This window comes from Camponotus vicinus, unplaced genomic scaffold, assembly GCF_025532165.1.
Source record: "Camponotus vicinus isolate PSW18456_S1 unplaced genomic scaffold, iyCamVici1.0 SCAF_7, whole genome shotgun sequence".
NCBI lineage: Eukaryota > Metazoa > Arthropoda > Insecta > Hymenoptera > Formicidae > Camponotus > Camponotus vicinus.
Window position 1 is genome coordinate 5,400,819 of NW_028141979.1, and position 24,222 is coordinate 5,425,040.

The following is a 24,222-nucleotide window of genomic DNA, read 5'->3' on the forward strand; positions in this document are numbered from 1 at the left end:
ATGACGAAAGAGATATTTTTGTTCAGAAGAGAATCATCGGATTAGCCAATAATATAAGTATAATTTAATAGATCACTGATGCATCCGACAACGCAAAGACTTGTGTTGAGCTTTGTCGAAAGCTTTAATTCGCATCTGAGTTTGTTAAAGCCGATTAATAGAGTCGGTTTGATCAACCGACAAGCCAATGTACGTGTCTAGCTGGATGCGGAAGGATTAAGGCGTTTGCCACGAGAACACTGGACTGGTAGCTTGGCGGTTAATTGAGAACGGACCAGATATTGACCGGTACGGGATCGATAGACGAACGATATCCAGGAAGACAAAGGGGCTGTCCGGACATATGCTCAAGTGCTCATTTGTCTGCGATTTACGTGGAGATTGACGCTCATTGCTCGTTTGATCCTCGTATTCCTCGGATTCCATAAATTTAACTTTGCTTTCAAGACTCTTTCTGCGTCACAAGATAAAATTCCGACTCTTACGGAATCTTTAGAATTTATATCTTGATTTTTAAACATCTTGATCTTTTAGATGAGCACAAAATACCCGTTAAAACATAATTCCACAAAAGTATAATGATGCTACATTTTCTCGAAATTCTAATTAAAAATTTTTAATTTTAAATTAATAATAATTCTGAAAATATGTAGTTTTAGGTTTAAAAATAGATATTTAAAATTGTCGACATATCTATATTAAATCTATACTTAAATCTATACTTAAATCTATACTTAAAGAAAAATAATATTGTCATCATTTCTAATATTCAAAGAGTAGTCTATGATGCATTGTCTTACTTTTTCAAATATAGAATCTTTTACATTCTATATATATTATAAATTTTATAAATTTTATAAATTTTGAAAATTTTTTAAAATTCATTTTCTCTTCTCGCATCAGTAGAAGAGATAGAACTTTAAAATATATGAATCTCCTCTGTTTTAGAAAATGATTAAACAGACTCGCGGCGTAATTTTGATTTCTAACTTCATTTAAACGTATTTTATCAAACAAAGCGAAGGTTTTACGCGATGCTGATTTCAGTTTATGACAATGCGATCTTCTTCGCGAATTGTGATAAAAAAAATAAATTCCGCACGAACGAACCGTCAAACGCAACTAGTTTCATGGGAGAGCGTATTTAAGTACTTAAAAGTGGTATAATGAAAGTGGACGAATGCAAGCTTGATAAAAGGAACGTTAATTAGTTTCATTGAAGTCTTTTTTGTCCCTCTAAAACGAATAGGATTTTTTACAAGATTCTACAATTTTCATCGTCATATGCACTTCTTTGAATGTGAAAAATGACTTTTAGGTAAAGGTTGACCTACATGTGTCAAAATTGTGTATAATATATATGTAAATAAATATATATTATTGTGTTTTATCAATTTCGTATCATCAACTAAAATTGATTTTGTTCATTTTCTGCATTTTGAAACTTTAAATTGACAATTACAAAACATTAATAATATTAAAATAATTTTTCATAAAATAAAAAAGTATATACTTATATTAGTTTCCTTTAATATGATTTTCAAACATTTTAATTGTAAACTTTTGTGATACATGTTATACATTTTAAAGTTACATCAACTTTTAACAATATAAAGTAACATTATTCACATTTTTGATAGTTATATATTTATATACAATCACTTAAATTAAAATCGATTTTTCAATGAAAGAGTCACATGTAGGTATCAATTTATTTGATAATATTTCACCAGAATATTTATACAACAAGAAAGTTTCCATAAAAATGCAACATTATTAAAATAACGTCCCATTTTTTTTATAATAGAATACCAGTTTATCGATTTATATGTCCGCCAAAATGATCGATTTCATCGTAACGTCATCGATTCCATCGCATACAAGCGCTTAGCTTTATCCGGGGCGCCTTAATATAAAAGTAACGTGTTTTTTACGGTTATCTCGACGTGTCCGTAGGTTATGCATTTTTCTGCATTATGAGTGATAAAACCTGACACATTTTATCGCCACTAAATTTTCATGGTTGCGCAATGGGCGGTACGCAAGGAATTTTATAAAATTGCACGCGCGCTGAGAAACGCGCCTTCATGCGCGAGTGGACTACGCAAATACACAGTGGTGAGTTTTACTTTATTTCTGTGGAGGAGCGGATGGCTTTCAACCAACGACTGCGGTCGCTTTAAATACATGACCGAAAAAAAATGTTCATCCGCGCATGATTATGTATGTTCATTAAAAAACCAAATTACTAATGCCGAGAAGTGGCTCTCTAGTAACGTACGGTAATGATCCTTTAAAGAAGATTAAGTTCTTCCAAGTATAGGTAAGTGCTTGGATTTTCTGCTTTGTGTTTTCCGCAGTTTAATTCGACCGGATATAATTTTTTCTCGGTTAATTGGTAAATATATTCAACATTTTATTTTCCAAACATGTAATTAAAAATAATAGACGTTCTTCTATTTAATCGTATTATTTAAATTACTTTATATTACTTTTTATTTTTAAATTATTTATATTACTTTTTATAAAAAATATATACTATTAATAATTTTTATCAAAATAATATATATTATATACACATATTTGGCAAATAGCTTTTTTCGTTTTGAATTAAGAATAAATTCTTGAGAGTTAGGAATATACATCTTCACAATCAGTCAAATAAAATTAAAACACAAATAATTCAGCCGAGCTTACAACAAAGTTCGAAAGTTCGTTTCGCGTTCGAAACACTATAGTCTTTGAAGAGTTCCCTTCGGAGGCGACGAACGCATGCACGACCGCAGAAAGCGGATTGCGCCCGACTGCAAATATTTTCCGCGAAAAAGTTGTCGGTGAAAAGCGGACGGGGATTGCGGTTTCGTTGCAGTTCGGGCCAAGTTTTGTGCTTCATCATACATGAACCGCCTTGCTCCGATGCAGTTGCATCGCACGCGGATGGCGCTTAATCAAACAATAACGCATACCAATGCATACATGGACGGTCGATGCGCGCATGCAGCTTTGCGAAGCTGGACCAGTTCGTGCATACAAGCGGCACGACGGCTTTGTTTCCTGTGTGCAGGGCACGATAGACACTGCAAATCTCGCTCGTTGTTATTTTACAAAGCGCGCCGTTATTACCCGATCTAGTCCATTCGGTGTTTCCGGAGTTTATTGTTTCTGGTCAACCAAGCCACTGATTGCTTCTGATGTGACTTAGATCTGTCTGCAGTTATTGAAATCTTTCTAGCGTGGTATTTCTGCAAAGCTCATCAATATTGTTAAATAGACTCAAGACTAGCTTAGTGATGATGAGTAAATATAGATGGACAATATCGATCCGATAATAATTTATTTCTGTCTAATAATTGAAATTTGATGTTCTATTTTAGAATAAATCCCGATGAGTCTAAAATGAAATATTAATACAGTGCTAAAAATACAACAATGATAACATTTGAATATATGCTCCAATAAGAAATTTATAGAAAGAAATACATAGAAATTTTGCAATTATAATTCAACATATTACAGTGGAATCTTGAGAGAAACGTGTATAATCTTGCTACTACGTCTACAATTAAACTGATGCGAGCCAATATCGGCCAGTGCTAACTGCACTAGTAACTGTCGAAATACTAGCTCAACTGTACAGCATTGTCGTATCTTAGCAATGTTGTGCCAATAGCAGCGTTACCACAAAATGGTGTTACACTCTCCGGTCAAACTTAACTGGCGCAAACTGACAACTGATACGAAATGACTTGCAAAAAACTTATGTAATAAGCAAATCATAGATCTTCAGATAAGATATTGCAACGCATTAGAATTAATTGTAATTTACAAATTATTTGTTATGATATTTTCAAAATGAAGTACACGACAAAAATAATAAATAAATAAATAAATAAATATTATTTTGCATATTTAAAATAAAATTGCAAAGAAAAAGTTTCCATAAAGTTAAATGAAAAAATCGCGCGAAATTTTCAATAAGCTAGGAATATCGATAAATTACCTTAGATTTTGTTTAAAACTTTTTTTGACCGCCACTATAAAATTATACTCTTTGTGATGTGTCAGGTGTCATCCGATTATCATATTTTATGAAAACGTAATGCATGGATAACGAGCTAATAGAAATGTAAATGATGATAAATTTAAAATTCAATTTGAAAAACTCTGCGAAAACACTGCGACGCAAGGCGTTTAAATTTTTCGCAGAAAATACTGACGATATTATATTTCGCGATAATACGTAATTATACATACATGTCTATTATGCGACAGTTATCGCGTTGCACCTGCGCTGACATAATAATGAGGGATAATATGTAAGGAAAGTTTCGAATGTGTGTGTTTTCCAAACAATTTGGAAGTTGTGCGTAATAAATTGCCATTTCGCTGCAACGCGGCCTATATGTCACCGGAAAGTTAGGAAGCGTTTCGAAATAATCTATAATTATATATAACTTTGGCATAGCTTTCCCTACATACAACGAGTTTCGAACTGTACGGTCGAAGGTTTATGTACAATATACACAATATAGGAGATTTCAATAATTACTTTATAGTCATTTAAGAGACATCTATGTATAATGATTATTTAATATACAAATCAACCCTTTACCATAACTTGAAAATAAATAAATAAGTTATCGATATATGCTTTAATTATTTTCATTCTTGAAATGTTACAAATGATATAAGAAAAATATTAAAATAAATATTAGAAAATATAATTAAATATAATAATAATTATATAATAATAATTATACATATATAAAACGAATATATAAAACTATGTTGTATAATATACAATTGTATATAATAAATCCAAAGGATTTTTATTATTTTTTTTTTATTTTTATTTGGTTATTTTTATGTGGAAGTTCTATTTAATAGCGATTCAAAAAAATTTATACCGGATTCGTTTATTCCCCTCTATGCAATTCCATCTTCCGCGGCTTGTCCAAAATCCCTCGGTAAAGCAGTGTATCTGCATCAAGGACGGCCAACAACCCTTAGTTGCCAACCCCTCAAATAGCACGATTTATTCCGGCGAATTGAAAATTTCGCTATAGTCGATGGTGTTTCGTCGCGTCCCCCTGGTGACATCCCTTTTCGCCGAATAAAGTCACGGCAGTTTCGGCAGTGGTCTTGGGCAATGAATCTCCAGAGATTGTGAGAAAGTGCGCGATGACGAGAGTCGCAATCGCCCGTCGAGGGTGGCTTCGGTGTGTCGGGTTGCAAGGAAGGAAATGCAATTATTGGCCAGCGTCTGCGCTTCTATATTGATCCGTGGCGGCGGCGGTGGCGGCGGTGGCGACTGTCCTCGCGGCGCGTTCGGGTGGGACCACAATCAACCCCACAACGAACCCGCCCAAAATGTATTTCTGCCTGCGTCTCGCGCGGCTATTTCTGATCTCGGCGATTCTGTGCGTCGGTAAGTGTGCCATTTCCGGAGTGACGAATTGAAACTTGAGGAAAAGCTCGCGTGCTTTAAGAAAAGTGCAGGGATGCTTGGATGTGTAAACTTTCTGACACGACGAGAGAACGAAAGCAGTGAAGTGCGAGGCGGCGAAAATAAAGTCAGCGTGCGAGTTTTTAATTTTATACGAATTTTTTCGCGCGATTCACAGCTTTATTCGTCGAATCTCGATCAATTTCGTTAATTGCGGTAATCGCTTTACTTGCAGGTCTGTGCTCCGAAGATGAGGAGAGACTGGTGCGAGATTTGTTCAGAGGGTACAATAAACTCATCCGACCAGTGCAAAATATGACGGAAAAGGTACACGTGAGGTTCGGCCTCGCCTTCGTGCAATTGATCAATGTGGTGAGATTCTCTTGCTCCCCTTCTTTTTCGCGCAATTGAAATATTGATGATATTAATTAATATTAATTATATTTTTCACAAAATAATATTAATTATACTTTTTACAAAATAATATTAATTATACCTTTTACAAAAAAATTAAATTATATAAATAATTGTATAAAATTATTGTTATCTCAAAAAATCTTCAAAATTTTTACATAGATTTTTGAAATTTTTTAGAATGAAAAGAACCAGATTATGAAATCGAACGTATGGTTGAGATTCGTATGGATGGATTATCAATTGCAATGGGACGAAGCAGATTACGGCGGAATCGGTGTCCTGAGATTACCACCCGACAAAGTGTGGAAACCGGACATAGTATTATTCAATAAGTATGAAAAACTTACTTGCATGTTTCATTAGAAATTTACATATTAATCATTTTTTTTATTCGAATCGAGATGTATCAATATTGATGTACATATGTCTAAAATAAATTATTAAAAAAAATTCAATTATTTTAAACTAAAACGAATTAGTAAGTAAGAACAATGTTTGCACTTGTTCGTCAGGAGACATTTTGACAGTGAAATAATTAAAATGTGATTTAGCTGCTAGTGTAAAATAAAATTTGTTCTTTTAATTGATTACATATTTATACTAAAATTACATTTACTTTGTTTACAGTGCTGATGGCAACTATGAGGTTCGTTACAAGAGTAACGTATTAATATATCCGAACGGCGAGGTACTCTGGGTGCCGCCAGCGATCTATCAAAGCTCGTGCACAATCGATGTCACGTATTTCCCCTTCGATCAGCAGACATGCATCATGAAATTCGGCTCGTGGACCTTCAACGGCGATCAAGTCTCTCTCGCGCTCTACAACGATAAAAACTTCGTTGACCTGTCCGATTATTGGAAAAGCGGCACATGGGACATCATCAGCGTCCCGGCGTATCTTAACACTTATCAGGGTGATTTTCCCACGGAAACGGACATCACTTTCTACATAATTATTCGCAGGTACATAGTTTCGAATTTTATCAGTTTCGTCTTCAATATTGCTTCAACTTCTGTGTACAAATTGATGTAATATTTTGCGTCATTATAATTATAATTCAAGACTTTAAGAAAAAAAATATTAGCCACACACATATCTTATCAAATCCTAAAATATTTATATTATTTCTGCAGGAAGACTCTCTTCTACACAGTCAACTTGATACTGCCAACAGTTCTGATCTCTTTCCTCTGCGTTCTCGTTTTCTATCTTCCTGCGGAAGCCGGCGAGAAAGTCACTTTAGGTATCAGCATTCTTCTATCTCTGGTCGTGTTTCTTCTGTTAGTCAGCAAAATTCTGCCGCCTACCTCTCTTGTGCTGCCATTAATAGCTAAATATCTGCTCTTCACTTTCATCATGAATACTGTCAGTATCTTAGTAACTGTTATCATCATCAATTGGAACTTTCGTGGACCGAGGACTCACAGAATGCCTCAGCTCATACGCAAGATCTTTCTTAAATATCTGCCAACAATTCTATTTATGAGGCGGCCAAAGAAAACGCGATTGAGGTAAGAGATTATTTTTAAGAAATATATTATTAACAAAGAATATATAATTAAAGATTTTCTTGTTAACTAAAAATATAAAATTAATAATTATTAATAAAAAAAGTTAATTCAACTAGACATAAATGTCATAGAGATATATGTGATACAAATTTAATTAATTAAACATGTGATACATTTTTCAATGCAACGCTACATCACTGTTCCAATAAATGGATATTTCTTTGTCAGATGGATGATGGAGATACCGAATGTAACACTGCCAGCTTCCACATATTCGGGGAGCCCGACCGAGGTGCCGAAACACCTGCCAGCCTCTTTGGCCAAGTCAAAGATGGAAGTAATGGAGCTATCCGATCTGCATCATCCGAATTGTAAGATCAATCGTAAGGTGCACCACACCACGAGCAGCTCCAGCGGTGCTGGGGGAGGGGAGGGCATGGGCGATAGAAGAGGATCCGAGAGTTCGGATTCCGTGTTGCTCAGCCCGGAAGCCAGCAAGGCCACCGAGGCCGTGGAGTTTATAGCGGAGCATCTCAGGAACGAGGACTTGTATATACAGGTGAGAATCTTTCTCATCTTTCTCAATAAACACTGGGAGAAAGTTGGTTATACGTCTTATGCATGAAATGAAAGAACCCTTAGATTTATGTAACTAACATTTCCTTTTACTAAATCTTCCTTTTCTCCGACGTCATTCTTTTATAGACAAGGGAGGACTGGAAATACGTTGCAATGGTGATCGATCGACTGCAACTTTATATCTTCTTTATAGTGACGACCGCGGGTACCGTCGGGATCCTAATGGACGCGCCTCACATTTTCGAGTACGTGGATCAGGATCGTATCATAGAAATTTATCGCGGAAAATAAAATCTGATTTGTCTTAACGAATCGCAATTACAAATAATGTGCCATCGTTACCGACCGTTCTCATTTCGTCCTCTTCAAAATCGATTTTGTACAACGTCATGTGAATGATCTTGTCATGTCAGTTGTAAACGTATAACGCTTACAGCTCAAAAGCAGTTATTCAAATCACACAAGTAATTATTTTTTATACAGATTTCTATCAAATCTTATGCAAAGTACAAATTTATTTAATGAAAGTTTCAACTCAATCTGCTGCCATTGTGTGTATGTATATTTCTTTTTTATTCAAGATTAGTAAAATCTTTTTATTCGCAAATGTTCTTAGTTACAAAGTTCGGACGATCGAAATGGCATACATTATTTAGATAATAATTCCACTAGCATTAATCCAGGCTGCCTCTGCGATTGTTGTCTTCCCCAATGCCATTAACTTCCGATAGCTCTATCGCGATGTGCTTAGACGAAGGGTTTGCGAAGCAAACATCGAATGGTTCTCGTCTTTCATTTTATCGGAGTAAATAGATATTTCCAAAATTCTTGAGCACATTATATATTATAAGAGATCACTTGCTAATTTTTTTAATTGTTTCGAAATAATATCATATGTATAACCAAAAAAAGAGAAATTTATATTTATGGTCCTTAAATTAAGAATCCATTGCTTAAAAAAATTTAGAGACTTTGTTTTAAGAAAAAGAAAAAGTATATATAGCGTAAATTATCTTTGTTAATATATTGCATAAATTTTTGTTAAAAAGAATTTGACTTTTAATTATTTAAGGGATATATTTTGTTAGAATGTGAAAACACAAATAGTTTTATCTGTTTATATATTGATTATAAAATTGTATAGATATCTCATTGGAAATATCATGTTTGCTCCTCCAAATGTAACTATCAAATGTAATAGACTTAATGTTAAACGATGAAATCCGCTTATGTAATATAGGGTCCGTAATTAGAAAAAAATGTGGAATTAATTAATCGAACTTTGGCAAGATTATTATAATATATTAATATAACGATGGTACGCACAAACACATGTTTAGTCAACTATATCGATATCTCTTAATTAGAATACAAATAATCCAATAGTCTGGTAAGTTAGCAAATATATAACGAAAAATATTATTTATATTATAAAATAATTCAAACTTACAAGGAATTCACGTTTAACATTAAAAATTATGTAGTTATGTAAAATTGTCGCGCATTTTCCTAGGACCGTAGTTTCATCATTTATTAATGAATCTATCATTAAATGTATATTTTTTGTTTTTGAATCTGAGTTGCCAAAAGTATGCATGTTTAACGTACGTACATAATAATATGTACGTTAACAACTTTAGTGTTAAGTGTATGATGAGAAAACGGTCCTTTATCTGATTTCTTGATCGCAATTTTGGCGATCAGTTTCGACCAGTATCGATCAAAGTCTCAAATATCAAAGTTAAAAATTTCCTTGTAAAATAAGGTCGAAACGTTTTTAACAATGCGCATCTACGTGCGGATAGATATGCGAAATCAATTTTGCGACGATGGCTTAGATATAGATTTGAAATAATTTTGATAATAATCGTGCAAATTATCGTTGCCACATTGTAATTTAGCTGAGCTCGCGTTTGATACTCATCGTCGTATCGTGTTGATTATACGTATTGATAGAATTGCGACGATTTCAACTCATGCTCATCGAATATTCGCATCGACGAGTTTCTAGTGACAAATTTCATGCGAGCATGAAAGATTGTAAATTAAATTAATATAAATTATGAAGAGATTTTTTCTCGTATCTAAATACGATGAGTTTAGCATTGGAAGACCAATACCAGTCAAGGTATAATTAAATAAATAAATAAATTTCGTTCATTGGAATGATAAAACAAATTTATTTAATTATGAAATCACTTGCATTTTTATCGAAATTATTTAAATAGAAATTATAAATTACTTTCAGAATGTGTTTTGACTCTGAAGTTGGCCTTCCAAAGATTAAAAATAAAATGACTCATACCACATATTTATCGTTATCTGAATAATTATTACTGAATACATTGTATAGAATATATACATATAGATACGATGCTTTTCTATTGTTTAAATTTTTCTTCATGTTTAGATATTTCCACAAATTTTATTATATTGTTATTTTACAATCATAAAAATATGTGGTGGATAGCTTTCATTATCGCAATTAACTTGTATGCTATGTGATAGAATTTAATAGAAAGTTTCGTCTCAATATACGAAATAAGTAAACAAAGCAAAAATAGATAACGTTTAGTTGTCTAGACAAATATGTTTAGTTAAATGCGGAATGAGCCAATGTATTTGCGCTAATAACTATAAATGCGCATATTAGAAAAAAACGCAAATTCCACGTTCATCGTCATAAGAACGTAGAATTATCGTGCGTTAATAGAACATCATAATCATGCTTATCGTATTATATTGCGTACATTGTACAGAGAGGCTGTCAAACGGTCATGTGTTCTCTGAGAGAAAAAGTTGCAATCGATTGTTGATTAATGAGGATTCTTATGCAAGTAGCGAAACGAACGAAAAAAATGTAATCTCTTCATATTATTCTATAATTTTATGTAGTCGTCATTTTTTATCGTATCTCTCAACATATAGATATTTGCAAATTTAGTATTTATAAATTCTATGGATTTTACATTTATAGCAAAATTCATATGTGACGATTTATTCGATTATATCGAGATTTTCAATTGTCAATTGATCAGTCTCACAGAATTTTTTAATATGATAAGTAGTTATTATACGTACATAAATATTTTATTCTATTTGATGAATAATAATGTTGTAGCTGTTGTAATGGGTTTTCAAAAGTATTTATGTCTGTTACTATGTAAATTAATCGTTACGTTTGTTCAAGCAAGTAGCAAAATAAGTTTCTTACCCAAAGACGCTTGATAATGATGTAGCAATACTTGATGCGGAATCTTTAACGAAAGAATATCTTTGATTATAACTCTTTATGTCAATTTTAGCAAATTGTACGAAGGGGAAGAGGGGAATACAGCTTTATATAATTTCCAAAATTTATAATATAAATCTTTTTCTCGATTATGGTAAGTTAATAATAATTTATTTTATGTACAAATTTTACTTTTATGAGCAATATTATGTCGCAATAATTCATTGAAAAAATTATTGTATGTTCATAATGGATATAACTAGAATAATTTATCTCTCTTACAATGCGTTGATTACTGATAGCGTATGACGTGTCTTCCTCCAGAAAAATACAATAATTAAAGTTTTTAGAGACCAGACATATTGTGTATTTTGTTTTATTTTAGCTTTTTTATGTCGATGGGTTTTATCTAATTTATTAAGCGCGATTTAATATAAACAATGACAGTAAAAAAGTATACATTTCAGCCGGTGTATATGCGTTATCTATCTACTGCGACAAGAATGATTACCGCATTAGCGAATATAATATTTTATAATTTACTTCTGCGCATGAAACAAGAAACCGTTATTGTTGACCTACCAAGTTTGTACTTTATTATGCATGATAAATAATAGTGACTATATATTCGTTCATTACTGTATGTTGGTAGGTAAAAGAGAACTTTAACGCGTAAAATAGCTAAGTAGTCCTTTTTATAATGAAATAACACATCAATAAAATCATCAAATTTCATACCTTCACGTGTCTTGACTGATACATGATTTAAAGATAACACTTCATATATATATAAATATAAATAAAACAAAAAAAATAATATTGCTTTCCCGAATTACCAATGAGAATCCATCATGATAAGTGAGACGCTTTTGCATGGCCGAAAGAAACTGAAAAGAGGAGAGAATGGAAGACGTTTATTTTCATTTCATTTATTTCAACAATTTCATAATAACGTAATAATGTTAATAATATTACAATGCGGCGATTACAGTGCTCACCAGTTAACAGGGATTCTCATATCGATCAACGTTGCCTCGAAAAGGAGCCCAGCGTAGAAATATAACAAATTTTTATTCACGCTCTCTTATATCTCCTCCGTGGTATGGATTTACTATTATCGGACCAGGCTGTTGTTCAGAGGCATAATTAAAAGTCAAGTGAGATCGGGTGAGTTCAGTTCAATTGCATCGTTCCCACCAGGGTCTACGGAAATATAGTAACTCTTTTCATACATTCTCGCGTCTTCTCTATCCTCCCATTCGTATTCTCGATGGCAATCAATAATGCACACCATTGTCGATCTTAACGATTGATTGTAACGGTGGACAATACGTGTGACGATACCTTTTCTTCTTTTAAAGTACATAGGGAATAAAGAGATATAGGTGTAGGTAGATAACGAAGAGAGTTAGATCGCGTTCTATATATAATCGGTCTTCTGAAATCGCATCAGCGCGGCTTTTACGTTTCTGTTAAATTCAATAGGTTAGCATTGAGAGATAATTAGGTATAACTCCTTCTTTCTTCATCGTTAGTTTAGAGAGAAAGTGATCTCGATAAAGTTCGACCCTAACTGCTAATAGACTATCTCTGAATCACCCCTATAATTACTGTCAGAGTATAACTACGTCGCTATTGATTACAGGCTAGCTTTTAATATTCAGTTAATCGATTATTAATCATTTCTTTTTATTCATTATTACGAATATGACTTTAGCATTCAATAGTTTAAATATATATATAGTTTATGTTTAGTGGTACATGTGATTTTTTTTAATAGTTTCGCTTTTATTTATTTTGTTTGTTATCATTATCATTATTTCTCTTGCGGTAATTTTTGATGATTACTTTTCTTCCTCGCTATTTCGCTAATCATCCAGCGCGAATACTTTTATATATGTATATATATATATATTTTTTTTTATAAGATAATGCAGCTTCTTATGAAATCGCGCGTGGTAAATTAGCCGAACGAGGATCCAGTACGGAAGGAAACGAGTATTGCCTGGAAATAACTGAGTTTCACTTGTGTAAAAATTCACTTTTAAATTCATTTGGCTGTGACGTGTTTATCTCTCTTATCTGTTTTTTCTTTTTATAAAGACATTTTCTGTGCGTCTTTCTTTTACTGCGGAATTCTGACGCAAAATATGTATATTCGTTCGAATCTAACTCAGGAATTTGTCCTCCCACTCTCATCTCAGTGCAATAAATTCGAGAATTACTTGACACTAACATTCTGCGTTTGACATAAGAAATTTAAGATAAAGCTAGACGAAATTAATATTTTTGTTATTATATTTTGTTCTTATATTTGTTGTTGTTCATCTAATCGAAGAGAATGTTATATGTAATTCATTTTAACATATAAAGATATAATCAATATCTTTTTTTTACTGAAGTCAAATTTAAGCTTGATATAGAAAATTATATCATTGATATAGAGAATTATTATCATTACAATTATTTAATTTTGTTTCCAGAGTACATGTTATTAAATTGAATGCGAAATAAATCGACGGGACATTTTTCTATACAGATTTGTAACAAATTACGCGGAGTAATTTCGCAGACTCTCCCCGATCCTCTCGTAACGGATTAATTCACAATCGATCCTAATTACACGCGATTTCCGCGCCGCCTTTGATCTTTCTCACGTTAATTACATTCCTATTCAGCCCTATCGCGTAACACGTTCGCTCCGCAGTGCGCTCGTTTACGCTTTAAGGATTAGCTACAAATTTGGCACTTGAACTTACGCTTCACCTAATCAGTTAATCTAATTAATTAACTCGCCATCGTCGTGAAAAAAGATACGCGCACGAGCCTATCTTAAATATTTCTCCTCTTTTCCTGGTTTCCGCGCTTTCGCTCGCTCGTTCGCGCTAATCGATCGATTAATCCGGACAATTAATCATTGTAACTCTGTACAAACAATGGCACAGTGGAATTTACACACAAAATCTTGCCCCGAATCGCGCCGGCAAAACGATTCCACGATAACGTGACACTCGAAATCTTGCGTTGCTGCGTATGATGGCACGAAAAGCGTCGTTTTGCTTTTCCAATTCTGTCGTGATAGCTCCACAAGTCATCAAACGTAAATATGGTAGCGCAGTTTTTTTTTATAGCAGAAACATCCTTCATCTCTCCGTACAATCGTTCTCCAACAACGATATAACTCGAGATTGGACGCGTAAACTTTTTTTTCTTTACACTCGAAAGAGTATCGAAAGAATTCTTTTTAGAGTCGATCGTTAAGTCTTTCATCCAATTCGAAAATCTCTTGCTTGTTGCGCAGCTTGATGTTCGTAACATTTTCTTAAGACTTTTGCAAAATATTTATGATTGTAATTATGTAACATTTTTAATTTCTGGCTTTTAATATACTATAGCATAATTGTTGTCTTCTTCGTCTTATCAAATTATTTTTTACAGAGAGATTTTCTTCAAGGATTTCATATTATGATCGACGGTGAGCAGAACGACGCGATTCATAACGAGCAGCGAAATCCTACGCGGACGATATCTCGTTTCGCTTAATTTAACAACGGGGCTGAGCGCGAGCAACGATTTACACGCTACGTGTCGTCGATATAATTAAATCTCTGTCGCGTATGTATAATATATAATACATGTGTATGTGTGTATATAAAGAGCGGTCTAATAAAAGAACAGGCAAGGGATCATCGATCTTCCGAACGTCTCCACCAATCCAAAGTATATGGCTTCTTTCCAAAGACATAGTATTTAAAAAGTAGTAACGTGACTGCGTGTTTCTATTTTCTTCGGCAACTTTGACATTTCGTTCTCTGTGATACAGATTAATAAAAATTATCTTTGCTAATATCGCTTCTAGTTCCTCCTTTGTCGAAAGCATGCGTGTGAATTATTTATTATGAAAAATTCACACTGTCTCCAAAATCAGCAAAGCTTCGCATATTTGAAAAATATTACGATTGATCCTATCATTATCGCAAGATCAAGTAAATCATGAAGTACATCGAGGTTTAAAATTTCAAAGATTGATTACGTGAGCCAATATATAATTTTATTTTAATTTCTTTTGTCTACGCACGCAAGATTTATCCGATCAAATTTGATCTGCGTTTCGCGTTGGGAAAGTTACGATCGCGATTCTGACATATTCATGTAAAATGCATAAATGCAAATGCATGCGTTTACTCGTAGGATAAAATTATACGATCGATTATTCTAAATATCCGGACAAGGAAAATCCTGGTAGTTTCGTCTCATTTCATCGCCTTTCGCTTCCCGTCGTGCGGCTAGTTTCAATGTTAGATCTACGAGCGTAAAATTTGTCGCTAGAGCTTCGACTACTTACATCACAGCGAGCTACTAACGCTGAATAGCTGAACGAGCAGTTGCAACGACTTTCGCGAGCGTTCTTCAGAATCTTAATTATCCCCTTGAATGACATTAGTGCAAACGGGATCAGTTCACGCGAGCGCGATTTACGGTGATGATCTCGCGAGAGTTTCGCAACCGAGAAAACTCTTCAGCTATACTAGGCGACTAATGGCGGAAGACTTTGGCATGCTATAGTATAATAGACCTTACAATAAATTACACACGACAGATAATGCGTCCGTCGAATTAATCTCTCGTGTTAATTAGAGGTAGTATTATATATATATCGAGAAGTATAGTTTTCGTCGTCAGCCGCTTGGAGTCATCGGGGGATTGTCTTGACACTTAAACGACAGGCATAATCGATGAGCAATCGTAATTATCTCTATCGTAATAAGTCCTTAGGTAAGTCTTTAAAACGCTCGAGTAATTAATATAGGAGTCAAGTGAGAAGAAGTGCTACGAAACTCGCGTATGATTTAACTCGTTATAACCCGTAATAAAAAAAAAATACAGAGAGTATTGTGTATTTATATAGATTTTTTATTCTAAATTGAAGCAAAATTTACACTTTTGGGTATAACGGGTTAATTTCCACGTCACGACGGGAGCGTCATGTCGGCTCGATGAAACGAAGCTCGCCGTAATTTCGGAATTGGATTATTAATTTTAAAAGTAATAACGATTCCTAATATATATTTGGTACGTTTTCTGATTTGCTTTCGATTTTATTCCGATTATTCCTTGCCTTTCATGTCGATCGATGGACGAGACGTTCAAAAAATCGCTCACGTCGCACTGCCGGATTTTCTTTTTTCTCGCATCACCCTGTATATCTGCGCTACTACAATATCCTATGAGTCTATTAACCTTTGTTTAGTTAACTCACATATTTATTCAATTTCTTTTTTTTTTATCCATCTTTCTGTCCGCCGCAACTACTCATTAATCGGGAACGATTCGATTCGCGGAAATCGACTTAATCGTACATTAACGTTGTAGAAAGGAGATTTCAACATTTCGTACAGGCGAAGAGTCTCATAGCTAATACGTTTTAATATTATTATTGTTATTATTAATAATAGTAATAATATTATTATTTATCGTTATCGTTAATCGTTAGCACTAACGCGTTATCATTATTAATATTCTTTTTTTTTACAAGATTACAGTTTATATATAACAGCCCCGCGCGTATTAAGCTGAGTTGTCAATTTTAAAGGCGCAAGTCACGTTAATGCCGCTTATCTTATTCATCTTTTCTCATACTCTACCCTCTTTTCTTTTAATCAGTCATCTCTTATTCAGTCGTTTACTTAAAATGATCAATTTGTACGGAAATTTCCTTATTTACCGCTCTCGTTTAACTTTTACAATTTAATTTAACAAAAAACAGTTACACAAGTTTAAAAATAATTGAAACATTTTATATAGGAGTTCTCATCTTTCTCCAAGAAAAAGAAAGTTATGAAGAAATATTACTTTTTTAACTCTAATAGAATCGAAGAGAATTAAAGTTAAAATACATTACATTAAATTAAACAAGCATTAAATATGCGTACGAAGAATTAATTTCGCCATGTAATTATTTATTTAAAAACACATAGCAATATATGTATATATTTAATTTATCAAATATGACATGACATCATAAAAGCTAATTAAAACTTTCGAAATTGAAGTTTTACTTTTTACTTATAAAAGCTTAAAATAAACTAATAATAATAAATCATACGATTAATATCTTTTTAATCTAGCTCATCAAATAAATAATAAATTTTTCAGACTTATGACCGTCCATTATTCTCGCCTACCAAGACGTAGGCGAATCACACCATGCCTGAGTACGTTTGCTGCGTTATCTTCGGAAAACTGTCTATATCGAGTTCAAGGAGGTGGAAACTTTTCGCGCGAAATGTGTCACGTTCCGCCTGAATTTAAAATCCACTTTTATGCGAATTTGCGATGTTCGGGAATTTGCTGATTCCCGAGAATCTCTTTCAGCAAGAAAGATCATCGGCAATAGTTCTTCTTTCGACTCCTCGTCGCGGAAATCGCGGGAAGAAGCCCATTAAATTGTATAACAATGTAATCGTATGCGGTTCGAATTTTATATGCCATAAAACTGAATAACTATGCATCACGGTGTGAAGAAAGGTTTTCAGAATCTGGCATATCGTATCGGTTTTATTTAACTTAGCCATAGCTTCGATTTTAATCTCCGTTATTCGTTATTGTGCATTGTAGATTCAAAACCTTATCCTTCCTTGATACAAAGTTGCACCATTACCGGGAAATCTCGCGTTGTTTCGTTTTTACCTATATTTTTTATCGTCAAAATTTTCTAGCTACTTCCGCGTAAAGGGAAAAAACGGTTGTTTCTACCGTCGCTCGCGGTGCGCTTATTAATTTATAGGAAAATAAATCAGCAGTCGTTAGCGACGAATTACAGTGAGCAATTTTCTGTCTTCGACGTAAATCTCATTACGATATGTGATAATACACATTTACAAGTATAATTATAGGACAAGTATCGTCGTACAGTATCGCGTACCGTGGTAAAACGTATTATTTTCTTTTTTTTTTACTATCTAATCGTTAAATCTTGATTATACATTAAAATCACGCGTTTGCTTCGCTAACACGACTTTTTGATACCCGTAATGTTCTAGGACTCGTAATCCATATATATATCGCTGCTTCTAGATTAATTTTACACTTGCGACACAATTTATCGCAATGCCAGTATAATTAATCTCGGTCTGATACGCGTATTATTTTTTTGCGTATAACAATTGCGATTATACTCGCGGTTTTAGAGCGAACAAGCGAAGGCTTCATTAATTAGGAAGCCCTACTTTCGACTTTTGCGATAGCAATGAGATTACTCATCTTTAATGTACTGAGTGACTTGAAACAATGTGGCAATATTTTAAGAACGCACACACATCTTACTGATAATAAATATAAAAAAATTGATTACATGTAATAAGAAACAGCCTTTGTGTTGCGATCTTAAAGATAATCGTCATTTTAAAGAAAGAAGTAACTAGACAGAACGGGACATGAAGTTTAGCCACATCTTCCTATCTTGTAAAAATTGATGGCGCATCCTCCTACTCTTAATTGCAATAAATCGGCATTATTAATCACCTTTCCACCAACTTGAACTACAGCAAACGCACGTAAAAAGGAACGATGGGGCCGGACATTTTCCTTGCGATAAAAATTATCAGAGCATCGAGAATCTATTTTACATCCTTTCTTAAAAACAACATGCTTACAATTGTGTAGCTTAAATAAAAGTAAATGTCTTTCTATTTAATTAATAAATATTTTTTAATCGTAATATTTGAGCAACTTAATCTAATTTGTGTTATATTATCAAGTTAATAAAAAACTGATATTAAAGCCGCGCATGTTAATTTTTATCGCATAAAGAACTTTTCCGGCATTAAAATGTACATGTCGATGTCTCGAACTCTCTATGCATTTTTTTTTGGCGAATTATTTCTTTAATTTCTTGTTAACTAGTGATTATAGTGATAAACTTATAGTGATTAACCGCGTTTCTCTCGTCTACGTAATGTAATGTACTCTCTACCTTCCTTACGAGTGTTAATACAATTCGACGTTATTCTGTTTATATCATTTATTTTTTAATCGTTCGCGCGCTAAAGATCAAAACACACCGTTTTATAGTTTTTATCGTACTTCTATGCGTAATCCTGCCCGCAACGCAACATGATCAACAACGTTCATTACTTTAATAACCTTTAATAGTACATATTTAAAAGATAACGTGATTGGTTGTCGCGTATCCAGTGCCGATAGCTGAAAAATGTACATTACGATTTGAGTTCGTCTCCCCGATGTCTCGTCGAGACGGCGTCCGCCTACGTGTCTATCCAACAAGAGCAACTTCCTTTCTTTATCGCCATCCCACGTTGCTTCTTCCTTTTCCTGACTAATCGTGACTAATCGACTTCGTCGCTTCCGCGATTTTCTACCACAACTCTCGAGCGGCTTGTGAATTAATAGAGAACGTGATGCGTGTTAATTTTTTGTGAACGCACTTAAAAGTAAAGTCATGTCCCTCTATTGTTTGCGGATGAAAGAAATATTTGTCGCAAAGCGACACACATTAATCTTAATATTTCACGTTGCGATGCTGATATCTATCTGTATAGAACAGTTTTTCAATTTTTTCGCAATCGCGCGATGCTTAATGTTTATCAACGGAAGCGCGCTGCGGTCTTCCTGAAGATGCGGTAACAAAACAAGGAACGTTGAAATCACATTTCTTCTCTAATATAAGAGAAATAAAAGTTCCACGTTTTCAACTTTTGCGTTCTTAAACGGTTTTTCGATGTCAGAAAGAAGGTACATTGTTTCCGCGATAATGATCCGCGTAATGGAATTCTTATGGGAAAGAGAAAGATTGATGCACGTCAGACAAAAAGGTACATGAGTTTCTATTTACCGTGTACTCTAGAAAGTGTGTGTCTGCGTAAGTCTGTGTTCTACCTACGTGTAAGGCGAGAGATAACGATCTGCTTTTTCACTGCACATTCAACAATATATATTTGCCTTGTTTTTTTCAATTTAAAATAGCAATTTGTTAAACAAGTCGACAGTTGTGTTTCTTTCTCGAAACGTTCAACTAAATACAAGGTTTAACGTTAAATATAACTATTAATTTATTTAATATTTTGATGAAATTTCTAATCCAAGATATAGATCATATATGAGCGTTAAATGTGCGATAAAGATGCAGATCAATGATACAAACAATTCGCACGCGTTGCGGACATCAAGGAAAGAAAGTGCGTTGCGCTCGAAACACTAGATCAGTTCAAGCGGAAATTATCGAACAACCACACAATCGTCCTTCGCATTTTTCTCCCGCGCCCGCTTTCTGCATCCTTCCACAGTGTCCTTCGGATTTTTCTCTCTCTTCTTTCTCCTGTCTCCCCCGAGAGAGTATTTATGTTATATGACCGCCGCTTTTAAATCGTAGTACAAATCCCCCGTTTATTAAGTCGTCGTCGATTTTTACATACTAATGATACGGATAAGAAAATTCACTGGCATTATTTGAATCACCTTGGCAGTTCATCATGTGTATTCTGAGAGTGTATGCGTGTGCGTTTTACCTCTAAAGCCCATTCCTTTTTCTCCTTCGTCTCGTTTACCTTTTTTTTATCTTTTTTTCTCGCTTTCTTTTCTGCTTCTTTTCATCGCCATTATTTCTACACAACTCGAAATAATTGGTGATCATCGCTCGTATTTTAAATTGCTTCTCTTCGCATCTCGTCTTAGACGAGAACCAATGTCAACTTGCATATAGTAATCCCCGAATTTTATTTGTGTGTGCTGCTTATATATTTTTGCGAATTTCGAAATCAAGTATTTGAAAACTTTGACTTTATATCAATTTTTGAACATACTACCATTTATATATTTCTTATTTATTTTATATAATCGTGTATATCATTTAGGATTTATTACTTTTTTCGAAGTTTTTCGAGAGACTCGAATTTAAATCTTTACATTGATTCGTAATAATATTACGAAATTCATTTGGACTGTTACAAGGATCTTTTAATCCTAATTGATTCTTGTGTACATTCGGAGATTTCTACATCGTATTAACCTTGGGCTGCATCCGAGTATTTTTAACACATTGGCAAATCACGCTTCCATACGTATCGTCGCTCGTATGATGTTACGTGCATATGTGTATATATGTGTATGTGTGATACATCCCTAAGTAGTAGTCGCGGAGGACAGACTCGTCTCGATTCGACCGATTACGTTTTTACCTCGATGAAAACGTAATGGAATTCTGTACAGAACTATATAATCGTTTAATCTCTCGCTCGAGAAAATGTACCATTTCAGCTATACAAGGCGTTCGGGCACCTTGTTCGACTGCTCTCAGGGATGCGTGTAACAAACCAATGTACATGTCTTCGCGTACGTGTGTCTCGTTCTCCCGCGTGTCCCCGTGTACGTGTCTCTTTGCTCTTGCGCGCGCGCGCGAGCTCGCGCTGTCTTGAAAACGGTGTGTCAACGTGTTTCGCTAAGGCGTCCTCGTGGGATAATTATACGATAAAGTTTTTTACCGTTATTATTACGTAATTATTATTAATACTATTATCGTTATTCTCATTATCGATAGCGTTATTATTTTCATTTTTACTGGTATTAGTATATATATCATAAAGAAACGAAGTTACTCCCCGTATTGCTTTCTTCCTAACGCGCAGGTCTCCGAAACGAAGCGGCATGCGAACCCGAAGGCGAGCACCCTCGTGGCCGACCCGGCGGAATCCGGTTAACGGGAAGGGCGGGTGCTTCGCTGGCGCGAAGATGCCCGTCGGCGAGATCCTCGTCAGCCCCGGAACCACCGGCGGCAGACTGGCTTTTCTGAATCACGTGACGATAATGTGCGGCGCCGATAGCAGGACGGTGATGGTAGCGATGATGGTGAACAGAGTAAAAATGATTAGGCACATCCTATCGATCACCATCGCCGCGAACTTCCAATCGTTCGTGATCTTCGTGTTCTCATCCTCGGCCTTTAGCTGATTCGTTATTATCTGAAACGAGACATTGCTTTTTCGTCGAGAATGCAACGATCCGCTCGCATTCATCTTTTTACAATTCTGTTTCCAACTTTAGATATTTGAAACGTCGAACTGCTCAGAGTTTTGAAAGATTTTGGGCTTGATCTATAAAATTATTGATATCTTAAATTATTACAATCTTTAAAATTTAGAGAAATTGAGTTAGACTCTTGTAACTTGCTGATTCTAAAAGTTTGAAGCTTTGCATTCTATTCACTTTGCGACTATACAATTTTAGAGTCTTTAGACCATAAAATAAAATTAATTAAATAATCTCAAAATATATTTAAAAGAAATAATTTCTGAAGATTTTTCAGGTCACTCGTCAAATCGTTGGATCGAACCTTAATTTCCTTCAGGATTAGCACAAGCTCGTAACGAGCGCAGAAGCACGCGTTCTGGAGTATCGTTTCGACCTGCGGCCCTGACGCGTCTTGGGGATGTGGGTGATGGTGCGGCGTATGCGAGATCTGGTGGCCGGGGTACGATGAATGCGGCAGCGGCGTCGCGTGCTGATGGTGCGGCGTCGTAGGTGCGTGGCTGTGATGATGATGGGGCGTCGTGTGTATGTGACTGTGACCGTGACCCATCGCGTGCGCGTGATGTGGCCCGGGCGTGCTATACACGTTGTTCAGCAGATTATTGTGAGACGCCAACGCGTTGTCGTCCAGGTCCAGGACGTTTGCCAACAGGGATTTACTACTTCTCTGATGGAGCTCCAAATCGCCATATGACTTGCTCGCACCTGGTATATCCAAAGAAAAATTGTTAGTCGTTAACATAGAGCATAATTATAGTAATTATGTAATTATTAATACAGTGGAGGGAGGGGGGATTAATCATTAGAAAGAAAATGCATGTTAAGTACACTTTTGATGAGAAGAAGTCTTAATTAAATTATATTCACATAAACGATATTGTGATCAGCGATTGCCTAAATTCAATTAATTAACATGCTTCTATTTAAAAAGGAATTCTTTTTCTACTTTTAAGATGATCTTACCCGTTACCGGAGATGGCTTTTGAGATTTTTGTACTTCCTTTTCTTCTTCTGTTACTGGCCTCGACATACGAAGTAGACAGGGCAGCCAGTACAGGAAAACTACCCTAATCTGTAATTTAATACATTTTAATTAATAAAATAATTCAATATGCGTAATTATTTATTGGCGTTACTATAATGTGATCAAATTTCCAAAATCGCAAAAATGCCCGACTTTCAAGAGGGAAGCTACATTTACTAATTCAAGTTAACTTGCGTGCGCGCATAAGTTAACTTCCGCTTGTGGAAATCTAATCGCGCAAGTAATCAATCTCCAAAATTTACATCCTAATTAAAATGACGTCTGACGAGAAATTCGATAATGCAACGTGATTTAGTACTGCAGCGCCCATTCGGCGGAGTGGCCCTTAATTATTCGCCTATAAAATTCCCGATTTATCCGGAATGTAAAGAGAGCGATGTATCGGTCTCAGCGATGGCGTTGTATTTTAATTAAAACCATAATTATCTGCCGATACCTGCTGAAGTCGTATAGCGCCGGCAATGAATTAAATTGAATTTTAATAAAATTGTTTTTGTCGTATCTCTTGCGCGAATAAAAGTAACATTAATTGTTTGGCTAGTACATTTTACAGACATAAATCCAGAAAATACATAATATTAATTAATTCTAAAAATAATTAAAAAATCTACTCGGATAAATCAAATTTAGCCAAACAAGATCAGAGACCTTCAATAAAATTGTGTGTAAGTTATTGTTAGCTATCGATTTTGCATTGACAAGTTATATTAACATGAATTTAACCGATTCATTTTATAACAATAAAGTAATTTAGTTATTCGTCTCGTCTCATTATTTTTATTCAGTTATTATCAATTTTGCTATTGATAACTTATGCGATTCTCGATGAATTGTATTTTTAAATTTAGAATATCTTATAAATAAATTATGTATATATATGTATATATGTTTCTTATAAATTATATTTTTTACATTTCTTGTAAATAATAATAAAAAACTATAAAT

The 24,222-nt window shown here is 34.4% G+C and overlaps 2 protein-coding genes across 8 annotated transcripts in view; one reads left to right on the forward strand and one right to left on the reverse strand.

The window, feature by feature from the left end:
* Positions 1–5,080: 5,080 nt before the first annotated feature.
* Nachrbeta1 (nicotinic acetylcholine receptor beta1) lies at positions 5,081–11,547 on the forward strand. Of its 2 annotated transcripts, none has more exons than XM_083104951.1 (7): positions 5,081–5,428; positions 5,682–5,818; positions 6,041–6,195; positions 6,491–6,829; positions 7,001–7,378; positions 7,607–7,937; positions 8,084–11,547. In XM_083104951.1, exons 1-7 carry the CDS (start codon positions 5,371–5,373, stop codon positions 8,246–8,248), a joined length of 1,563 nt encoding a protein of 520 aa, XP_082961077.1. In that variant the 5' UTR covers positions 5,081–5,370; the 3' UTR covers positions 8,249–11,547. The 2 variants fall into 2 exon arrangements, with proteins under 2 accessions (XP_082961077.1, XP_082961078.1); XM_083104952.1 differs by lacking the exon at positions 5,081–5,428 and adding an exon at positions 5,451–5,573.
* A 541-nt stretch (positions 11,548–12,088) lies between these two features.
* Positions 12,089–24,222, reverse strand: part of Nachra7 (nicotinic acetylcholine receptor alpha7 subunit) — a 195,488-nt gene continuing 183,354 nt past the window's right edge. For all 6 annotated transcript variants that reach the window (XM_083104945.1, XM_083104949.1, XM_083104946.1 and 3 more), the window contains 3 exons: positions 23,196–23,304; positions 22,537–22,937; positions 12,089–22,165 (listed from right to left, as the gene is read on the reverse strand). In XM_083104945.1, coding sequence (XP_082961071.1) covers positions 21,998–22,165; positions 22,537–22,937; positions 23,196–23,304 — 678 coding nt within the window. In that variant the 3' untranslated portion in view covers positions 12,089–21,997. The remainder of the gene's footprint in view (positions 22,166–22,536; positions 22,938–23,195; positions 23,305–24,222) is intronic.

Excerpts from the sequence above, each read along its gene's own strand:
- Nachrbeta1 (XM_083104951.1), top strand. The coding sequence starts at position 5,371 with ATGTATTTCTGCCTGCGTCTCGCGCGGCTATTTCTGATCTCGGCGATT. Across the intron at positions 5,819-6,040 it reads TCGTGCAATTGATCAATGTG|AATGAAAAGAACCAGATTAT; the intron begins GTGAGATTCTCT and ends GAAATTTTTTAG. Across the intron at positions 6,830-7,000 it reads TTCTACATAATTATTCGCAG|GAAGACTCTCTTCTACACAG; the intron begins GTACATAGTTTC and ends TTATTTCTGCAG.